The sequence below is a fragment of the Salvelinus fontinalis genome, chromosome 18, assembly GCF_029448725.1.
Source record: "Salvelinus fontinalis isolate EN_2023a chromosome 18, ASM2944872v1, whole genome shotgun sequence".
Classification (NCBI taxonomy): Eukaryota; Metazoa; Chordata; class Actinopteri; order Salmoniformes; family Salmonidae; genus Salvelinus; species Salvelinus fontinalis.
The window spans coordinates 3,070,305-3,088,714 of NC_074682.1; the positions used below are offsets into that span (position 1 = coordinate 3,070,305).

The window sequence follows — 18,410 nt, forward strand, 5'->3', positions numbered from 1 at the left end:
ACCCATTTCATGGAGCTCCCAACGAACAGTTCTTGTGCTGATGTTGCTTTCAGAGGCAGCTTGAAACTCGGTAGTGAGTCTTGCAACCAAGGACAGACTATTTTTATGCTTGAGCTTGAGCACTCGGCGATCCCATTCTGTGAGCTTGTGTGGCGCACCACTTCGCGGCTGAGCCGTTGTTGCTCCTAGATGTTTCCACTTCAAAATAACTGCACTTACAGTTGGCAGGTGCAGCTCTAGCAGGGCAGAATTTGACAAACTGACTTGTTTTATAAGGTGGCATCCTATGAAGGTGCCACGTTTGAAAGTCACTGAACTCTTCAGTAAGGACATTCTACTGCCAATGTTTGTCTATGGAGATTTCATGGCTGTGTGCTCGATTTTATACACCTGTCAGCAACGGGTGTGGCTGAAATAGCCGAATCCACTCATTTGAAGCGGTGTCATACTTTTTTTGCATACAGTGTAGCTGAGACAAAATAGCCTACAATGGAGATGATCCCCTTGTTTTGCGATAACCTATGCATCCTTTACTCCTCCCAACCTCGAAGACATCACCGATAGATGGATAGTGAAAGGAGATATTACGCTAGGCTACCAACCAAGTCAGATCAGTGCTTATCACTTTAGAGCCTATATAGCCTATCATCATGTATCTAATAGGTCTATATTTAGACCAATTATTATTTCAAGAAAGGGAGAATCCACCCATGAACATATTCAAATATCACCTCAGATTAGCTGCTTTGTGCATTGCAGGAGTGTTCCTTAAGTTGCCTTCCGCCCACAGACACGTTTGCTTTAAACCCCTGCTTCGTTGTTTATTCCTCCAGCAGCCGTCGGCTAGGCCTATAATTTACTTTCACTTGCCTACTGTAATGTACGATTAGCCTGCAGGTTAGGGTCATCTAGTTGGCCGCTATAGGTTTACAATGGGCTGCAAAATAGCAGTGGTGTAGCGAATTTGGAGCGCAGCTTGACATGGGACACATACACACGCATACCTCTTCGATCTCCACCAGGATCCCAAGATAATGTTTTATTGGGTGTGCTCACATAGTCAACTTGCCTATAGTTGTTAGAAGGATCGTTACCATAAGGGGGAAATGCTACTGTTGGTAAAGCACCATGGATAAGGTCTTTAATAGTTTCCATTATGCACAGATTTTTTGCACGGGTGTTTTGCAAGGTGTTCGCCTAGGCTACGCAGCAGAAGATTGTGTAGCGAATTCAGAGGGCACACTGTCAGGGACTTAGCTCCAGTTCTTTTAGCAATCAGTGAAAGTGCCAAGAAAGTGTTTTGTTTGTGCTAATAATGCACCATGGCCGTTAGAGTGTATGCCTATAGTCTGAAATTGACAGGGTGAAACATTGTGTGTGTGTGTGTGTAAGTTATAAGATCATTCGATTGATAAGCATGATTTTGAAAGCCTGTTTGAATGAGTCATTAGATTGATGGCCATTTGTTTGTTTTTCCCCTACTTTTTACCGCCCACACACACAAACCTGCATACACACACACAACCCGCCCATCTCTACCTACAGTATGTAACCACGGTTCCTCCTTCTGAAAAGAATCTGTGGCACAACCTCTTGCTGGTCCTAATATTTATAATAATATGATTATTATGTGCTAAAAAAGCAAGGATTTCCTAAAGCCAATTCTAAAGTATACTTTCACCATCTAAAATCAGGCATTTCAACAGTGGTGAGCACAGCATCGCACGGGACGACTTCGGCGATGTCATCTATAAAATAGCCTCCAACCCTCTACTCAGCAAACTGGATGCAGTCTATCATAGTGCCATCCGTTTTGTCACCAAAGCCCCATATACTACCCACCACTGCGACCTGTACGCTCTCGTTGGCTGGCCCTCGCTTCATACTCGTCGCCAAACCCACTGGCTCCAGGTCATCTACAAGTCTCTGTTAGGTAAAGCCCCACCTTATCTCAGCTCACTGGTCACCATAGCAGCACCCACTCGTAGCACGAGCTCCAGCAGGTATATCTCACTGGTCATCCCCAAAGCCAATTCCTCCTTTGGTCGCCTCTCCTTCCAGTTCTCTGCTGCCAATGACTGGAACGAACTACAAAAATCACTGAAGCTGGAGACTCATATCTCCCTCACTAGCTTTAAGCACCAGCTGTCAGAGCAGCTCACATATTACTGCACCTGTACATAGCCCATCTATAATTTAGCCCAAACAACTACCTCTCCCCCTACTGTATTTATTTATTTTGCACCTCATTATTTCAATCTCTACTTTGCACATTCTTCCACTGCAAATCTACCATTCCAGTGTTTTACTTGCTATATTGTATTTACTTCGCCACCATGGCCTTTTTGTTGCCTTTACCTCCCTTATCTCATCTCATTTGCTCACATTGTATATAGACTTATTTTTCTACTGTATTATTGACTGTATGTTTGTTTTACTCCATGTGTAGCTCTGTGTTGTTGTATGTGTCGAACTGCTTTGCTTTATCTTGGCCAGGTCGCAATTGTAAATGAGAACTTGTTCTCAACTTGCCTACCTGGTTAAATAAAGGTGAAATAAAATAAATAAAAGTAGTATTATATGTAGTTGAAAGCGATGGGTTAGTAGAAGCCTACATAACCAACCCATAAAGAAAAATTTGACATCCATATATGGCCAGCTATGTAAACTTTAACATTGATTTATGGTCCCGTGTGGCTCAGTTGGTAGAGCATGGCGCTTGCAACACCAGGGTTGTGAGTTCATTTCCCACGGGGGGACCAGGGTTCAATTCCCACGGGGGACCAGGATGAATATGTATGAACTTTCCAATTTGTAAGTCGCTCTGGATAAGAGCGTCTGCTAAATGACTTAAATGTAAATTTATCCTGCAATAGATGTCGTTCAATTGGTAACATAAATGTGTGTCTTCTTCAAATGCCTCTTAAGGGGAAAATAATCTAAAAGTAACTGGATGTAATCAGATTTCGTTATTGAGTTTGGGTAATCCAAAATGTTACGTCACTGATTATAATTTTGGACAGTTAACTAGTAACTGTAATGGATTACATTTTAGAAAGTAACCTATCCAACCCTGGACATGGTAAAGAACATTATTAGTCAAGGACTGAAATACATACATTTAAAACATCACACATAGCCTACATATCAGTACATATACACAATGTCTAGGTCTAATACATAGTGCAGTGCAAATTACAATACAATATATACAGTATAAAATCGCTGTCTCTTCACAGTCCCCTTTGTGCAGTAAGGTGTTCTTTTTGGTTTTTGAAACTGGTTTTATTGCTAGCTTGAGTTACCTGGGGTGGCAGAGTTCCATGTAGTCATGGCTCTGTTTAATAGTGTGCATTTCCAAGCCTCTGTTCTGGACAAGCGGGACTGTGAAGAGACCACCACTTGCATGTCTTGTGTTGTACAGATGAGTGTCCAAACTGTGTTCAAGTAGTTTGCACAGACAGTGTGGTACCTTCAACACATCAATACTTCACACAAAAGACCAATAACGATACAGTCAATCTCTACTCAACTTTGAGCAAGGAGAGTGTGACATGCATGATACTAACACTTTCCGTCCGTATACATCTAAGTGTGATACGTGCTGATTTGTTCTGGACAAACTGCAATTTACAGTGCCTTAAAGTATTTTTGACCCCTTGACCTTTTCCACATTTTGCTACGTTACAGCAATTTTCTAAAATGGATTAAATCGCGTCTTTGCAGAGTTTCTTCATGAACTTGTTTAGCAAGGCAGCTGTAACGGTCTGAACCCCTTCTATAGCATGGCAGGGGGCCAGGGATGACTGCTCTCTTCCCTGTGCGAACAAGGATGTTCAAGAGAATGTTGTAGCCCCTCCTTCAGTTCCTCAGATTTACAAAAGTGAATGTCGGTAAATCCAATGTGAGTGAAAATGGTGCCAATATTAGAGTAGTTGACTAAAATTGTGGACATGAGGAGTTGGACACGGGCGCCTAGGTGACATTGGTCTGCCCACAGGCCGCAAGCAGGCCAAAATTTCTCACCATCGAGCTGACCATGACGATGGAGGTCGTGATAGAATCCGATGGGGAAGGAAGAGGGGGAACAGAACGGGCCTGCCTTGGGCAGGGGGGAGGAGGTGTGCTTCAACTCATGCCAGCCTGACTCACCGCAAATGTACCCGTAGCAGCGGATTGCATTGGAATCCTCGGGGGGATGGAGGAGGGCCCAAGACCTTGTTTCCTTTGGTTAGTGACCGGCTGAGCTGTGGAGGGTGCCCCTGGACGGATGCTGGCTGTTGGTATACTCCCAGGATCAGAGCTGACTCCCAGGGTTGTCCGCTCCAGCAGGCAAAGCTGTTTAATAACTGGATCGGATCTTCTAGGATATATGGAGGCTGACCAGACCTGATAATCTCTTCCATAAACTGCTTGATGATGATACATTTAGAACAAATAATTCATGTTCATTTAACAGTTCCACCTTATTTTCCTCTGCTTATAATCATGCACCTAGCCCATTTGAGAGACACAAATACCACTAGAATTTTGACTATCATTATCTTGCTCTGTTAGCATGATGGCTAACCGCTAACAAATGTTTTATTTTTTTGCAAGAATCCGAGACAAACTTGCGGTCCCAGCTGAAAAAGCTAACCGTGTCACGAAATCCTTAGCTATCAGACGTTGTTGTTGTCAACATGATTATAAATGTATTCATAAAAACAACAGACCGTGTGGACAGCACACTGATCTGTTGCACTCACTCATGATGTCTGTTGCGTGTATGATACAGATGTGAATGTTCGATGGATTCTTGGGGAGGGTAGGCTATGGCCATGTTTTTTCAGCGCTATCATACCCTAATGTGAACACACATATTTGCCTCCAGCTGTTCATCCAAAGCTGACTGATAACTACATTACACCTAAACCTGACTGATCACTCCATTATACCTGAGTCAAGCTAAACTCAGCAAAAAAAGAAACGTCCCCTCACTGTCACCTGAGTTTATTTTCAGAAAACTTACCATGTGTACATATTTGTATGAACACAACAAGATTCAACAACTGAGACATTAACAAAGGGGGGGGGGGGGGGGGGGGGGGTCAAAATCTAAAGCAATTCAGTATCTGGTGTAGCCACCAGCTGCATTAATTACTGAAGCGCATCTCCTCCTCATGGACTGTACCAGATTTTCCAGTTCTTCCTGTGAGATGTTACCCCACTCTTCCACCAAGGCACCTGCAAGTTCCCGGACAGTTCTGGGGGTAATGGCCCTAGCCCTCACCCTCCGATCCAACAGGACCAAGACGTGCTCAATGGGATTGAGATACGGTCTCTTCGCTGGCCATGGCAGAACACTGACATTCCTGTCTTGCAGGAAATCACGCATAGAACGAGAAGTATTGCTGGTGGCATTGTCATGCTGGAGGGTCATGTCAGGATGAGCCTGCAAGAAAGGTACCACATGAGGGAGGAGGATGTCTTCCCTGTAACGCACAGCGTTGAGATTGCCTGCAATGACAACAAGCTCAGTCCGATGATGCTGTGACACACCGCCCCAGACCATGACGGACCCTCCACCTCCAAATTGATCCCGCTCCAGAGTACAGGCCTCGGTGTAAAGCTCATTCCTACCACGATAAACGCGAATCCGACCATCACCCCTGGTGAGACAAAACCGCGACTCGTCAGTGAAGAGCACTTTTTGCCAGTCCTGTTTGGTCCAGCGACAGTGGGTTTATGCCCATAGGCAACGTTGTTGCCAGTGATGTCTGGTGAGGACCTGCCTTACAACAGGCCTACAAGCCCTCAGTCCAGCCTTTCTCAGCCTATTGTGGACAGTCTGAGCACTGATGGCGGGATTGCGCGTTCCTGGTGTAACTCGAGCAGTTGTTGTTGCCATCCTGTACCTGCCCCACAGGTGTGATGTTCGGATGTACCAATCCTGTGCAGGTGTTGTTACACGTGGTCTGTCACTGCGAGGATGATCAGCTGTCCGTTCTGTAGCGCTGTGTTAGGCGTCTCACAGTACGGACATTGCAATTTATTGCCCTGGCCACATCTGCAGTCCTCATGCATCCTTGCTGCATGCCTAAAGCACGTTCACGCAGATGAGCAGGAACCCCGGACATCTTTCTTTAGGTGTTTTTCAGAGTTAGTAGAAAGGCCTCTTTAGTGTCCTAAGTTTTCATAACTGTGACCTTAATTGCCTACCGTCTGTAAGCTGTTAGTGTCTTAACGACCGTTCCACAGGTGTGTAACAGTATAACTTTAGACCGTCCCCTCGCCCCGACACGGGCGCGAACCAGGGACCCTCTGCACACATCAACAACTGACACCCACGAAGCGTCGTTACCCATCGCTCCACAAAAGCCACGGCCCTTGCAGAGCAAGGGGCAACACTACATCTAGGTTTCAGAGCAAGTGACGTAACTGATTGAAACGCTACTAGCGCGTACCCGCTAACTAGCTAGCCATTTCACATCCGTTACACTCACCCCCCTTTCAACCTCCTCCTTTTCCGCAGCAACCAGTGATCCGGGTCAACAGCATCAATGTAACAGTATAACTTTAGACCGTCCCCTCGCCCTGACACGGGCGCGAACCAGGGACCCTCTGCACACATCAACAACGGTCGCCCACGAAGCATCGTTACCCATCGCTCCATAGAGGCCACGGCCCTTGCAGAACAAGGGGCAACACTACTTCTAGGTTTCAGAGCAAGTGACGTAACTGATTGAAACGCTAGTAGCGCGTACCTGCTAACTGGCTAGCCATTTCACATCCGTTACAGGTGCATGTGCATTAATTGTTTATGGTTCATTGAACAAGCATGGGAAACAGTGCTTAACGCCTTTACAATGAAGATCTGTGAAGTTATTTGGATTTTTACGAATTATCTTTGAAAGACAGGGTCCTGAAAAAGGGACATTTCTTTTTTTTGCTGAGTTTCCAACTCAGTCAAACCTAGGATAATGACTCTCTCACATGCTGAGCATGTCTAACTTCACAACTAAATGACCAGACTTTTAAAGATGTAATTTGCTCAGTCACTCAGCCTGCTGCATTCTCTATCAAACCCCTCCCTCTCCTACACCTGTCCAGCTGTCACTGGTCTGGCCTGGCTGCCTCAGCCTCTGCTATTGCCTCTGTCAAACTGACCTGGACGCCTCCACCTCTTTCTCTGTTAGTCTGGCCTGGTTGCCTCTGCCATAGCTGGCTGCTGGAGAAAAGCAGTTTTGGACCCAGGAGACCACTGGGTGCAGAGGGGTCATTAGCCCTGTGACAAATGCCGTGCTTCCGTGACCATGGTGAACATTGTGCCACACAGTAAGAGGGAGGCCACAGCTCTCACTCAAGGTGTCATAATTCTCCAAATGACTTGTCCACCATGCCAGTAGGTACGGCCCTACATTTCCAACGAAGGCTGGTCACTTACTTAAATTCCGCCTTCTCTTCCTTCAAGAAAAGTGTTCAGCACATTCTCTTCTCCTTCTCAGTGTTCTCTGACATTGGGTATTCAGTCCTGTCTCTGCTCCTTTCTGCAGTCGCTGACATTACAATTTCAGTTCTGTGTCTGCTTCTTTCAGCATTCTCTGGCTTTAAGTTGTCAGATTCGCAGCTCTCACAAAACAAATACATGCTAAACCAGTTATAATTTTAAAAGATGACGATACAAAAGCATAAAGATACAATTGTAAAAGTGTCTATGAAATTGTATATAAATCAGAATTAAACAGTAGCCTTCTTAGACTCAACAACTCTGAAGCAACCATCAGTAGACAACAATCATTAAAAACAGAGATAGCCCAATAATAAATATTAGATATTGTTAAAACATGTGCACGGAGAAAAGCACCAGGAATGGATGGCTTTCCCATAGAATTCTATTCAACATTTTGGGACAAAGTAGCCCCCCTATTGACACAAATGACAACACACGTCACTTAATTCAGTACTTCCTAGTTCAATGTTTCAAACCATTATTTAAGTTATATTAAAACCACGAAAAACTGGAGAGTCCCCTGCTGATTATAGACCCATTATTTTAATAAATTCTGACAAAATAATAACAAATCTTGTAAGCAATAGAATGGCAAAAATATTAGCAGACTTGATACATATCAATATAACAGGGTTTATAAAAAATACACACTAATAAACAAATACAAACGTTTCAATTTAATACAATATGCAAAAAAACAAGATACAGATTTATCAATAAATGCTGTTGATGCGAAAAGGCTTTTGATCATCTTGAATTACCTTTTCTATTCAAGACTTTGGAAGCTTTCAACTTTCTAGCTGAAATAACAGTTAATAAAAATATTGTATAAATATCCTAAAGCAAAAATATACACAAATAATACATAATCTGATGAATTTGCTTTAGAAAGGGGCACAAGACAGGGATGTCCTCTCTCCCCTCCTGTTGGAACTGGCAATTGAACCAATTGCACAAAGAATTAGACAGGCCTCAAATGTAACAGGTATCAGTATTGGTGAACTTCAATATAAAATAAACGTATTTGCTTGCAATAATGATGCAATAATTCATGCTTTTTGGGAATTCTATAAAGTTTGGAAGTTGTGGGCGGAGCTAGAAAGTTGGCTATCAGAAGTATTACAATATAAACGTACTTTTAATCCATCTGTCTGCATACTTCAAGACATGGCATATGGCGGTGTAGTGAGATACACAATGGACTGGACGATTCTTTTCTCATTACTTATTTTGAAAATGTATAGTAATTACTTGGAAGTCAATCAATCCGCCATCATTAACACAATGGAAAAATCTAATGATATATTATTGAAATAGCATGGGCGACTGAGAAAAACGAATTGGTCCAATTTAAGACCAAGTGGCAAACAATAACGTAGGCACTAGGGATGGGGGTGTGAGCAGTCGGGTCTGGGCAGATGAGATGTGTAGTCATTGTTTGTGTGTTTTTGAGTTGTCGTTGTAAGTTTGTTTTTCTTTTTTGGAATTTGAAAACTGATTACGAAAACTTCAAAAAATGTAATAAATAAGTTGTCAGGTTGCTTTTGCATTGGTGGTGAGCATTTACCCAATTGTCTTAAAATATTAAAATGTGTTCCATTTTCCCCATTTACTCTCTTCAGCCATTCTCCTAAGTGTTTAAGAGAAAGCAGAGATGTGCAACAGTGTCACGGAGGGTGACAACGATGATGTCACCGCCTGGAGCCTGTCTTTATTACTGTAATCAGCTGCAGGGAAAAAACATTGCGGAGACGTCTCTGACATAGAGAAGCCCTACCTGGCTGGAAGGAGCAACATTTGGGGTGGAAAACTGGGAAAAGTGTAAGCGGAGGGATGGTAATCTTGCCGCTTCTTCATGAGATTCATGGGAGGCTTTGAAGGGAATGTATTCAGGGTGGCAGACAAGCCTAATCCAAAGGTTTCTGCTGAGGCTGTTATTACTACCAGAAAGACAGGGACTTGTCTCCTTTAAACAGGTGAAAACATTGGGTCCGTACTTGCGAACATAAACAACCATTTGGCACAAAATACGTCTTTGATTTACTTGCATTTGACAGAACGCTAAATTGTAGCTGGTCCCTTCAGATAACATGACACGTGTTAGCCCTATGCTAAACTCAACAGGTGGCACTGCTTTTTTCCTGGCACTGCTTTTGTCCTGGCACAAATTCTTCATTAAAAACTGGGTGGTTCGAGCCCTGAATGCTGATTGGCTGACAGCCGTGGTATATTAGACCGTATACCACGGGTATGACAGAACATTTATTTTAACTGCTCTAATTACGTTGGTAACCAGTCTATAATAGCAATAAGGCACCTCGGGGGTTTGTGGTATATGGCCAATATACCACGGCTAAGGGCTGTGTCCAAACACTCAGCAATGCATCATGCATATGAACAGCACTTAGCCGTGGTATATTGGCCATATACTACACCCCAACCTTGTGCCTTAGCCTATCAAAAGATCTTAGACTTTATATCCACCAACTAGGGCTAGGTGGTATACAGTATTTTACTATATACCGGTATGGATGCAAAGACCGGTTTGGGATTTAACTTTACCTTGTAGTATAAAGGTATTTCAACTGCTTAGTTTGGTAAATATGATACGCCACTTAGTCTGTTTTAATAGTTTACTCCGTTTGCTACTTGAGTCGTCCCTCTCCTTGTTGCCAATTTAGAGACTTTGTCGCTATACTTAGTGAGTTTTCAGACCCCTCAAGTGACTTTTATTGGTAAGAGGCTAGTGACAAATTCAGCTTTGGGGAGTTTTGACAGCAAGAGTTTCTATGGTATTGATAGGATTTAGTGACTTTCCCACCCAATTCAGCCGCAAACTAGTGGAGAAGTTGTCTGTGCAACAGAAGTCAAAGCAACGGCACACACACAGGCAGAAAAGCACACAGGGAGGGGGTGGGTGGCAAAATGTATTCTAGTGACAAATGAAAAATAGTTGCCAACACCGGTCTCTCTCTCTCTCCTCCTGCTTGCCTTGCCGTTCACTTTGTGACAACAATGTTGACTTCCACTTAGCTTCTTAATATAAATTCACCAGCGTTCTATAATTACACTATTAGTTTGTGTATCTTACTGCTAGTTTGTCTTTTCTTAGCGAGTTGTGGCTAAAATAATGCAATCAAATCACAACACATTTTATTTGTCACATATGCCGAATGCAACCGGTGTAGACCTTACAGTGAAATGACTACCGTAATTTCTGGACTATTAAAAGCCCTTAGCCAACAATGCAGTTTCAAGAAAAATACCTAAAAAGTATGAAATATTTAAAGAGCAGCAGTAAAATAATAATTAAGAGGCTATATACACGAGGTACCGGTACAGAGGCAATGTGCGGGGGCACCGGTTAGTCGAGGAAATATGTACATGTAGGTAGAGTTATTAAACTATGCATATAGTATGGGTAGCCATTTGATTAGATGTTCAGGAGTCTTATGGATTAACAGATAACATCCCTAGTTATGCGGCTAGCTAAATGTACTCAGAGTCAGTGAAAATTTTGCTAGCTAATACAGCCGGTTACCAATGTTGGTGTAGGCCTAGATAGCAGTGTGTTCTGTGCAAGGCTAAAGAAATAGATCGCTGCTTGTATTCATTAATAATCTTAATTTTCAAGCTTTTGGCTGTAGGTGTCCCTTTTAAACGCACTAACACAGTACATGTAAGTTTACATTTGTGAGATTAACCTTTGCCACAATCTGTGACAATTACATGGACTAGGCATTTTACACAAAGAGCAATTTGACTAGTGATTCAAATACACGTGATGGTTGCTTTGATGATCAGAACGTGCTGTTGGGACTGAGGTATGTTCAACGCCCACACCAGCAGAAATCCATTTTTTTAAAGCTGAAAGCTGATGACCAGAGCTTACCGATGATGTTGTACATTGATTTACATCAATAGGTCATCATTTTTGTCCTCTTTGCGTTCACAACTGAGCTGAGCCAAACAGCCTTTCGTCCACTTGGCCGCCTGAACCATGAACCAAATTAAAATAGGTTTCACCCGAAAATTATCATAATCCGTTCGATAATTTGTAAATGTTTACTTATTTTTTAACTAGTCTGTATTAAAAATATATATCTGACCATTTTATAAATGCTATAAATAAATGCGTGACATGATTGCATTTTTTGCCTGGTTCTTTTGTGGCAGAAACAAAACGTTTGGAGAGCATAGTGCCACACGGTGTGAATTGGAGTGGTACATGGTGTGAATTCTCAACCATCCCAACTGCTTTAGAGGGAGGAAAGCAGACAGAGGCTTTGAACAAAGGACGAGTGAGGTTTTTGATTTCTTGGATGGCAATTTTCTGGAATAGAAAAACGTGCGTGAAATGCAGAGAGAAATTCCAATGTCACACAGTGTGTTTGTGTATCACGTTTATATAGAAACAATTATATTGTCAGCGCTTTGTTGAAATACCTCCTTATTAAAACGCTAAGACAGAATTTTCTAAATGGCCCATCGTCCTTCAAATAACTTGGGCAGGGGGGCGCAAAACAAAAAGGAAACATATATTTGTGTAAAATGTGCCACTTATCTTTTGTGCCAGACCTATTTGTCTAATCAAACAGAGTGGGGTCTTAGCTGTCAGATTCTTAAGGAGATGCCCAATATTTAACAAGCAATCAATTAAAGTCAATGAACTCCATTTTAAGACTGTTCATAAAAACGGTCAACTTTCAAGCAGTGTCATGAAATATGAAAAGCAGAAAAGGTTATTTGATTTACCTTCACACCTAATGTGTGCCTTAGCCTAGGGGTTTTCAAACTTTTCCTTCCCGGGGGACCCCAAACCCAGGCAAACCGGCGACACAGGGACCCCCATCATGTGATCGCAAAAAAATAAGTTGCATCTTGTCTTAGCATCAGGTGAATGATAATGGTATACTTAATCAAAATGAATCGATTTGGTAGGCACTTTCATTGTTTTGACCTCCCCACAGTTCATTGGAAGAGGAAGTGTAAACTCTAACATAGCCTAATAGTCAGAAAGGTATCTTGGCGGTGGAGAGAACATGTTTCTGTTGTAAACGTAATAATTCTACACATTTTCCATTGAATTGATACAAAACATTTTTTTTAAGGTAATTTCCAGCAATTCTACATAGTTTGGCATGGAGCTGAGAGACAACTTGGCAGTTTTATGCAACTCTATGCACTGTATATACTGTAGTTCAATATATTTTTTGTATGCCTTCTATCTGGCTTTGGTCATTTAAGTAGAAACTGAAACAGTTTTTCCATCTGGAAAACTACCACAGACGGCCCGCCTAAGAATTTTCTACACAGACAAAATCCTGTAATTAGCTCGAATGACAAATTTTCTCCATATTAAAAGGGACAGTTAGAGCTTTTGGCAATGAAGCCATTTATCTACTTCCCCAGAGTCAGGTGAACAGGAACAGCTAGCATGCAAACTGTTCCTGTTGACTTCCAGTCATTGCACTAATGCTAGTTAGCATTGGCTCGTGAAACTATTTCTAACTTCCTTCATACTGGACGCAAAGACATGAACATGGTGTCCATGAATGGTATTCTGTTGTAGCTAGAGGTGTTCATAAAAAAAAATATTTTTCACATAAAAATATCCTTATAAGTATTTTTCGAAATTGTATTAATTAAATTGCGGACCCCCTTCAGTATCTTCGCTGTGAACCCAACTTTGAAAATCAATTATAACTAAAACAAAATATTCACAATATTAGTCTTTCCGCCTCACCAAGGTAATTAAGTTGTGCAATACCCTGTACAAGTGACGTGTTCCTACATCATACTTATTTTGAATGATCTTAATGATTATATCATCAAATTCATGAAAAGCACGGTCATATAAGATATGAATTCTACTTCTGCCAGAGGCCTTTCATTAAGTTTTTACACTGAAGACCATTGCGCTACGCTTTTGCCCATTGAAGACCATTCAAAAAGTAAAAAAATAAAAAAACTACAAGGTTACTTTCCACATCAAATAACTGAATTCCATTAACTGAAAAAGGTATCTATTGACATTTTACTTAATTTACACAGAAAGAGAAAGAGATGAAGGGGAGAGAGAGAGAGTCAGACAGTGAAAGAGATAGAGGGAGAGAAAGTGTTTGTGAAAGTGGATTGCGTAAGAGAGAGAGAGGTGTGTGGGGACCTAAAATCATTTTCCCTCAAAGGTTATTTAACTTGGCCATTTGCAGCGAGATGGTTTGCCAAGATAATTGTCGCTGGGGTGACTAAACTCCCCACTGAAGTCATTTTTAGAGACCCATTTCAGCGAGAGTTGAGGACTGAAAATAGAATGAAATAGACTCATTGAGGGCCATTTCAGTCAAATTGGATGAAAGTTGCGGTGCACAAAGGTTGCCTCTGCGTGTAAAGCTCCAGCAGATGAAAATTAGCATACCGCTCATATTCTAGAGAGAGAACTAATTACCATGGCAATGTTTCAGCTTTGCCTTTAAAACTTGGATTGTGTCTCCAATGCCACGGGCCCTGGTCCAAAGTAGTGCACTAAATAAGGAATAAGGTGCCATTGGGGATGCAATCTTATTCATGAAGTGAACAACTGTTTTAAAAAGGTCGGCAAATAAGCAGTAATGAACGCGAGGACTTTCAGGGCGAGAAATAGATGGCAGGGCATGAGTATTCCTGTTAGTCACAAATGATTTATATTCAAGTTTAAGCAATTTCTTAACCCTATTGGCTAGCTAAGAAGACTGCAAATAAACTAATTGGGTTACATTAGGAAATCACTGAGTTGTCGAACCTCATCACACCTTAGGTAAGACAGGCAATATCAATCACAACTAAAATATTATTAAGAAATCACATTTCCAGCAATAGGCCTACCACACACCGGTTCTGAACAGTGGATTGAGCATGCCTATAGTTGGTGTGATCGCAGTGTCATGAACATATTAAACATATTGCATTACATCAAACGGAAGAAGACAGTCTTTATTTTTTTAAATCCATTGTGGCCCCTAATGAACACCTCACAGATGTATGTGTGAACACTGAAGCTCTCCCCTCACCTGATAGGAGTTGGGCCAGAAGGTGCTGATGGCCAGCTCGGTCTTGACCCAGCCCTCGGTCACCGAGCCGGAGGCGTTCCACACAGGGTTTCCCTGGGCGCCGCCGTTCACCTTAATGTAGACATTGAGCGTCCCGGGACTGGAGCCGTCGCGACTGGATAGAGAGTAGTGGAAGTCGATGCAGTGGGTGTCGTTCTCCTTCAGAGTAGGCAGGAGCAGGTGGGCCTTCTGTCCCGACGCCCGGCCGGAGCCGTTCACCACCATGAAAGAACCTATCAGGGACGAGAAAGAACCAAGACGTGAGCTGAGACGAGGGAGGAGTATTTCTGGCCGAGAACAGACTGATTTGTTGTTCAACAGATCTGGGTTCAAATATCATTTGTATTCTTTCAAATACTTGAGCTGCACTTGACAGAGTGCAGCTCAGTGAAAGCCCCGCCCCTCTGGCACTATAGGCTCAATCAAAACGCTCAAAAGTATTTGAAAGAAAACACATACTATTTTAACTCACTATTTGAACCCAGACCCATGAAGTATGAGGAATGCCTGAGGAACAACTACTGCCACAGTAAACTGTTGTACTTGTACTGTAAAATACTATTGAAATCTGCAGGGAGAGAAGAAAGAGAAAGCAAGAGAGCAGAGAGATTTAAAAAGTCGTGGAAAATGGGTGAGATTCAGACAGGAAGAGGGATGAAAAGGTGTGAGAAGACGTGCTGCTGGAGTAACAAAGAATATATTGAGGTGACATATATTCTCAGGGACGTTGCTTTGATAACTGAACATCAAGCCAGGCAAATGTCCACCCTGGCAATATTCTGGCTTGTGTGCCTTACAATATATCCACTACTCTGATGTAAAACAACATACACCCACATACATACCGAGCGTATGTGGTTTTATAACTTGACTCGCATTTGGCAGTAGGCTATTCTACAGTGGGCAAAAAGTGCTGGGAGAGTTCTGGCATAAGGCATGTGGCCTGAATCATAAAGACTTTTCTTCCAAAGTGTGACAATTAGACGATTAGGTTGAGTTATTACAAAAATGGCCTCTGGACACTTTAAAATCATAATCGCTGTAGATAAACTCGGTAGACCATTCCATGGAAGGAATGATGTAATTTATCTTGATTACCTGATTCTAACTGATACACTTATCAAGGGTCGCCCCTCGGCTTCCATTCAAATCCAGGCTGTATCACAACAGGCCGTGATTGGGGCTCCCATAGGGTGGCGCACAATTGGCCCAGCGTCGTCCGGGTTTGGTCGGTGTAGGCCGTCATTGTAAATAAGAACTTGTTCTTAACTGACTTGCCTAGTTAAAGAAAGGTAAAAAAATATATAATAGTAATAATAATAATAATTACTAGAACGTTAGCACATTAGCAGCTCCCCTTAACCATAATGAATTCCCTGACAAAAATGAGAACTTAAAATGTGCCAGTAGAGAGCAAATGACAGGGCTGAAATAACGACAACCTCTTCCTAGGCAAATTTTGTCCGAAACGTTTTAACTCGCCAATGATAAATGGCGTCTGCTAATGTAGCTAGGGCCATCATCCTGCGGAATCAGACGATTCATCACCGAAATGATCTGAAGCACATCAATGGGTTATGCACAGAGGAGATACAGTATCAATCATCCCAACCTTGGGTCCGGAATCTAGGCTGATAAAATGTCTTATTCGCCTCAGCCACCGTCGTTTTACATCAGCACTCTCGCCAATCCCATCTTGCCAACACACTGACTCACACACACACACAAATTGACTCACAGATTCACACACACTGGCTCAAGTGTACACACACATACGTCCATGTTCATATATTTGATTATTTCTTATTGCTGTCGCATTGTCGTGAAAGGAACCTGCAAGTAAACATTTCATTGGACGCTGTATACCACGTGTTTCCCGTACATACGACTAATAAAACTTGAAATTTGAAACAAAGACTCAAACACAAACGTGCACACACACAAAACACAGCCTTCCTCCAGCATCAACACACAGCCAATGTGATGAATGTAAACCAAGGCACCTTTTAACCTCTAGAAGTGTCTACCTGAAATACTGGGGTGTTACATGCCCTCACAAGTTTCACATGGTAGAAGAACCATGGGGTCATATGGAGAGACTTTCAAAATGAACATGAGACAGGAAAATCTATAAAAGTGACATTTTGTTGACATGAAAATGTTAGCAAACCATGGCCAGAGGTAAACAAGTTCCAGGGATCTGAACATTGTTTAAAATACATTTTATGGAATTGTCATGAAAATTGGATTTAATATAATGAATTGAAATGTTGGACTTTTATTCCCTGCACCACATGTACAGTGAGCTCCAAAAGTATTGGAACAGTGATAACTTAGTTGTTGTTTTGGCTCTGTACTCAAGCACTTTGGATTTTAAATGATACAATGACTATGAGGTTAAAGTGCAGACTGTCAGCTTTAATTTGATATCCATATCAGGTCAACCGTTTCACTTTACTGTAAATAAGAAGAGAATATATTTCTAATTGTAGGTTTGAGGCCCACCTACTCCCATACACACTGATAAAGTACAATAAAGTACATATTTATTCCCCAGGTGTGCTTTTAAAACTGTGGAGAAATGGGCAGAGTAAAAATAGAAGGCCTATCGGTCGCGGGGTACTCAGATCAATAGTAATATGGGCAGCCATTAAGCCAATCAACCGGTCAGTAAAAAGAGCGAAATCGCTCCTGACCAGCTCCATACTGGTTATGCAAGGGGAGAGGCCCTCGAGCAACTACAGTACCAACCACCACCAGCCCAGAAATACAGTACCAAACATCATGCCCGTTTAAACAGCTTCTTTCTCAATGTCCAAGCTCCTTTTGCCGCAATAAAAAGACAATGAATAAGAATTGGCGATGGTAAGACAATAGCCATAGGTGCGCCGAGTGGCAATCATGTTCTCTAACTGTCACTATCCCCAAAAGGTTTTTGTGTTTGTTTGTAGCAGGGATTTACCACCCCCCTTCTGTACTGGCGGATGCTGTTGATACTATTTCAGAGTATTCTGGTCATTTGAAGAATATTTGTCTCAAATTTAACCTGACTAAACTGTTTGATATTTAGAGCCTGAGTAAGAAGTCGACAGACTCTATGAAAGCCAAGTTTATTCACCCCAAAGGATCGAACAGCTGAAATGACAGAAACACATTTCCAATAGTGGTAATATATATACCCCAATTTGGGTGGAGTCTCCTCCTTCTCGCTAAACTAATCTCCAAACATACACAGATTAATGTAAGAAACCCTGCAAACAAAATAGCCCTCACAAGTACTTAATCGAGTGGTGTTTGTGCTAATTACATCAGTTATCACTTTCCTAATGCATGTATTAGAGATACAAAACAGAAAAACATTGATCCTCATTTAATTAGGATTTTTATTTATTTTTATTCTCCACAGGAGTCGTCCCTCCAGGATAGGATTTCCTCTATAAGCTGCATGCCTGACCCTGAATTGGCTCTAGATATTTGTATATCTCTGGCAGACAAACACGCCATAGAGTTAAAAATATAACTAATCCTTGGTTCTCTGTAAAACTTTCCGATCTCATTAGGAGGAGAAATCAGGCCTGGACCAAGGCTAGAAACACTGATTCGGTAACTGATTGGCAGCTTTTAGGCAATCGAGAAATAGATGCACTTCCTCAATTAAGAAAGCTAAATCAAGCTACATTCTATGTTCTCTCTCAGACTCTGCTGATCCGTGTATATTTTGGAAAACAGTAAATGCACTGAAGCATGGAAATTCTTCTCCTTCCCTGCTTAAGCAAATTGTGTCAGACTCTGGCATCATTATCAATATGTTTATGCTTTTAATCAACATT

The 18,410-nt window shown here is 41.9% G+C and overlaps 1 protein-coding gene across 17 annotated transcripts in view; it reads right to left on the reverse strand.

The window, feature by feature from the left end:
* Nucleotides 1-18,410, reverse strand: part of LOC129814814 (receptor-type tyrosine-protein phosphatase T) — a 561,458-nt gene that overhangs the window by 393,274 nt on the left and 149,774 nt on the right. For all 17 annotated transcript variants that reach the window (XM_055867855.1, XM_055867868.1, XM_055867867.1 and 14 more), the window contains exon 3: nt 14,542-14,813. In XM_055867855.1, coding sequence (XP_055723830.1) covers nt 14,542-14,813 — 272 coding nt within the window. The remainder of the gene's footprint in view (nt 1-14,541; nt 14,814-18,410) is intronic.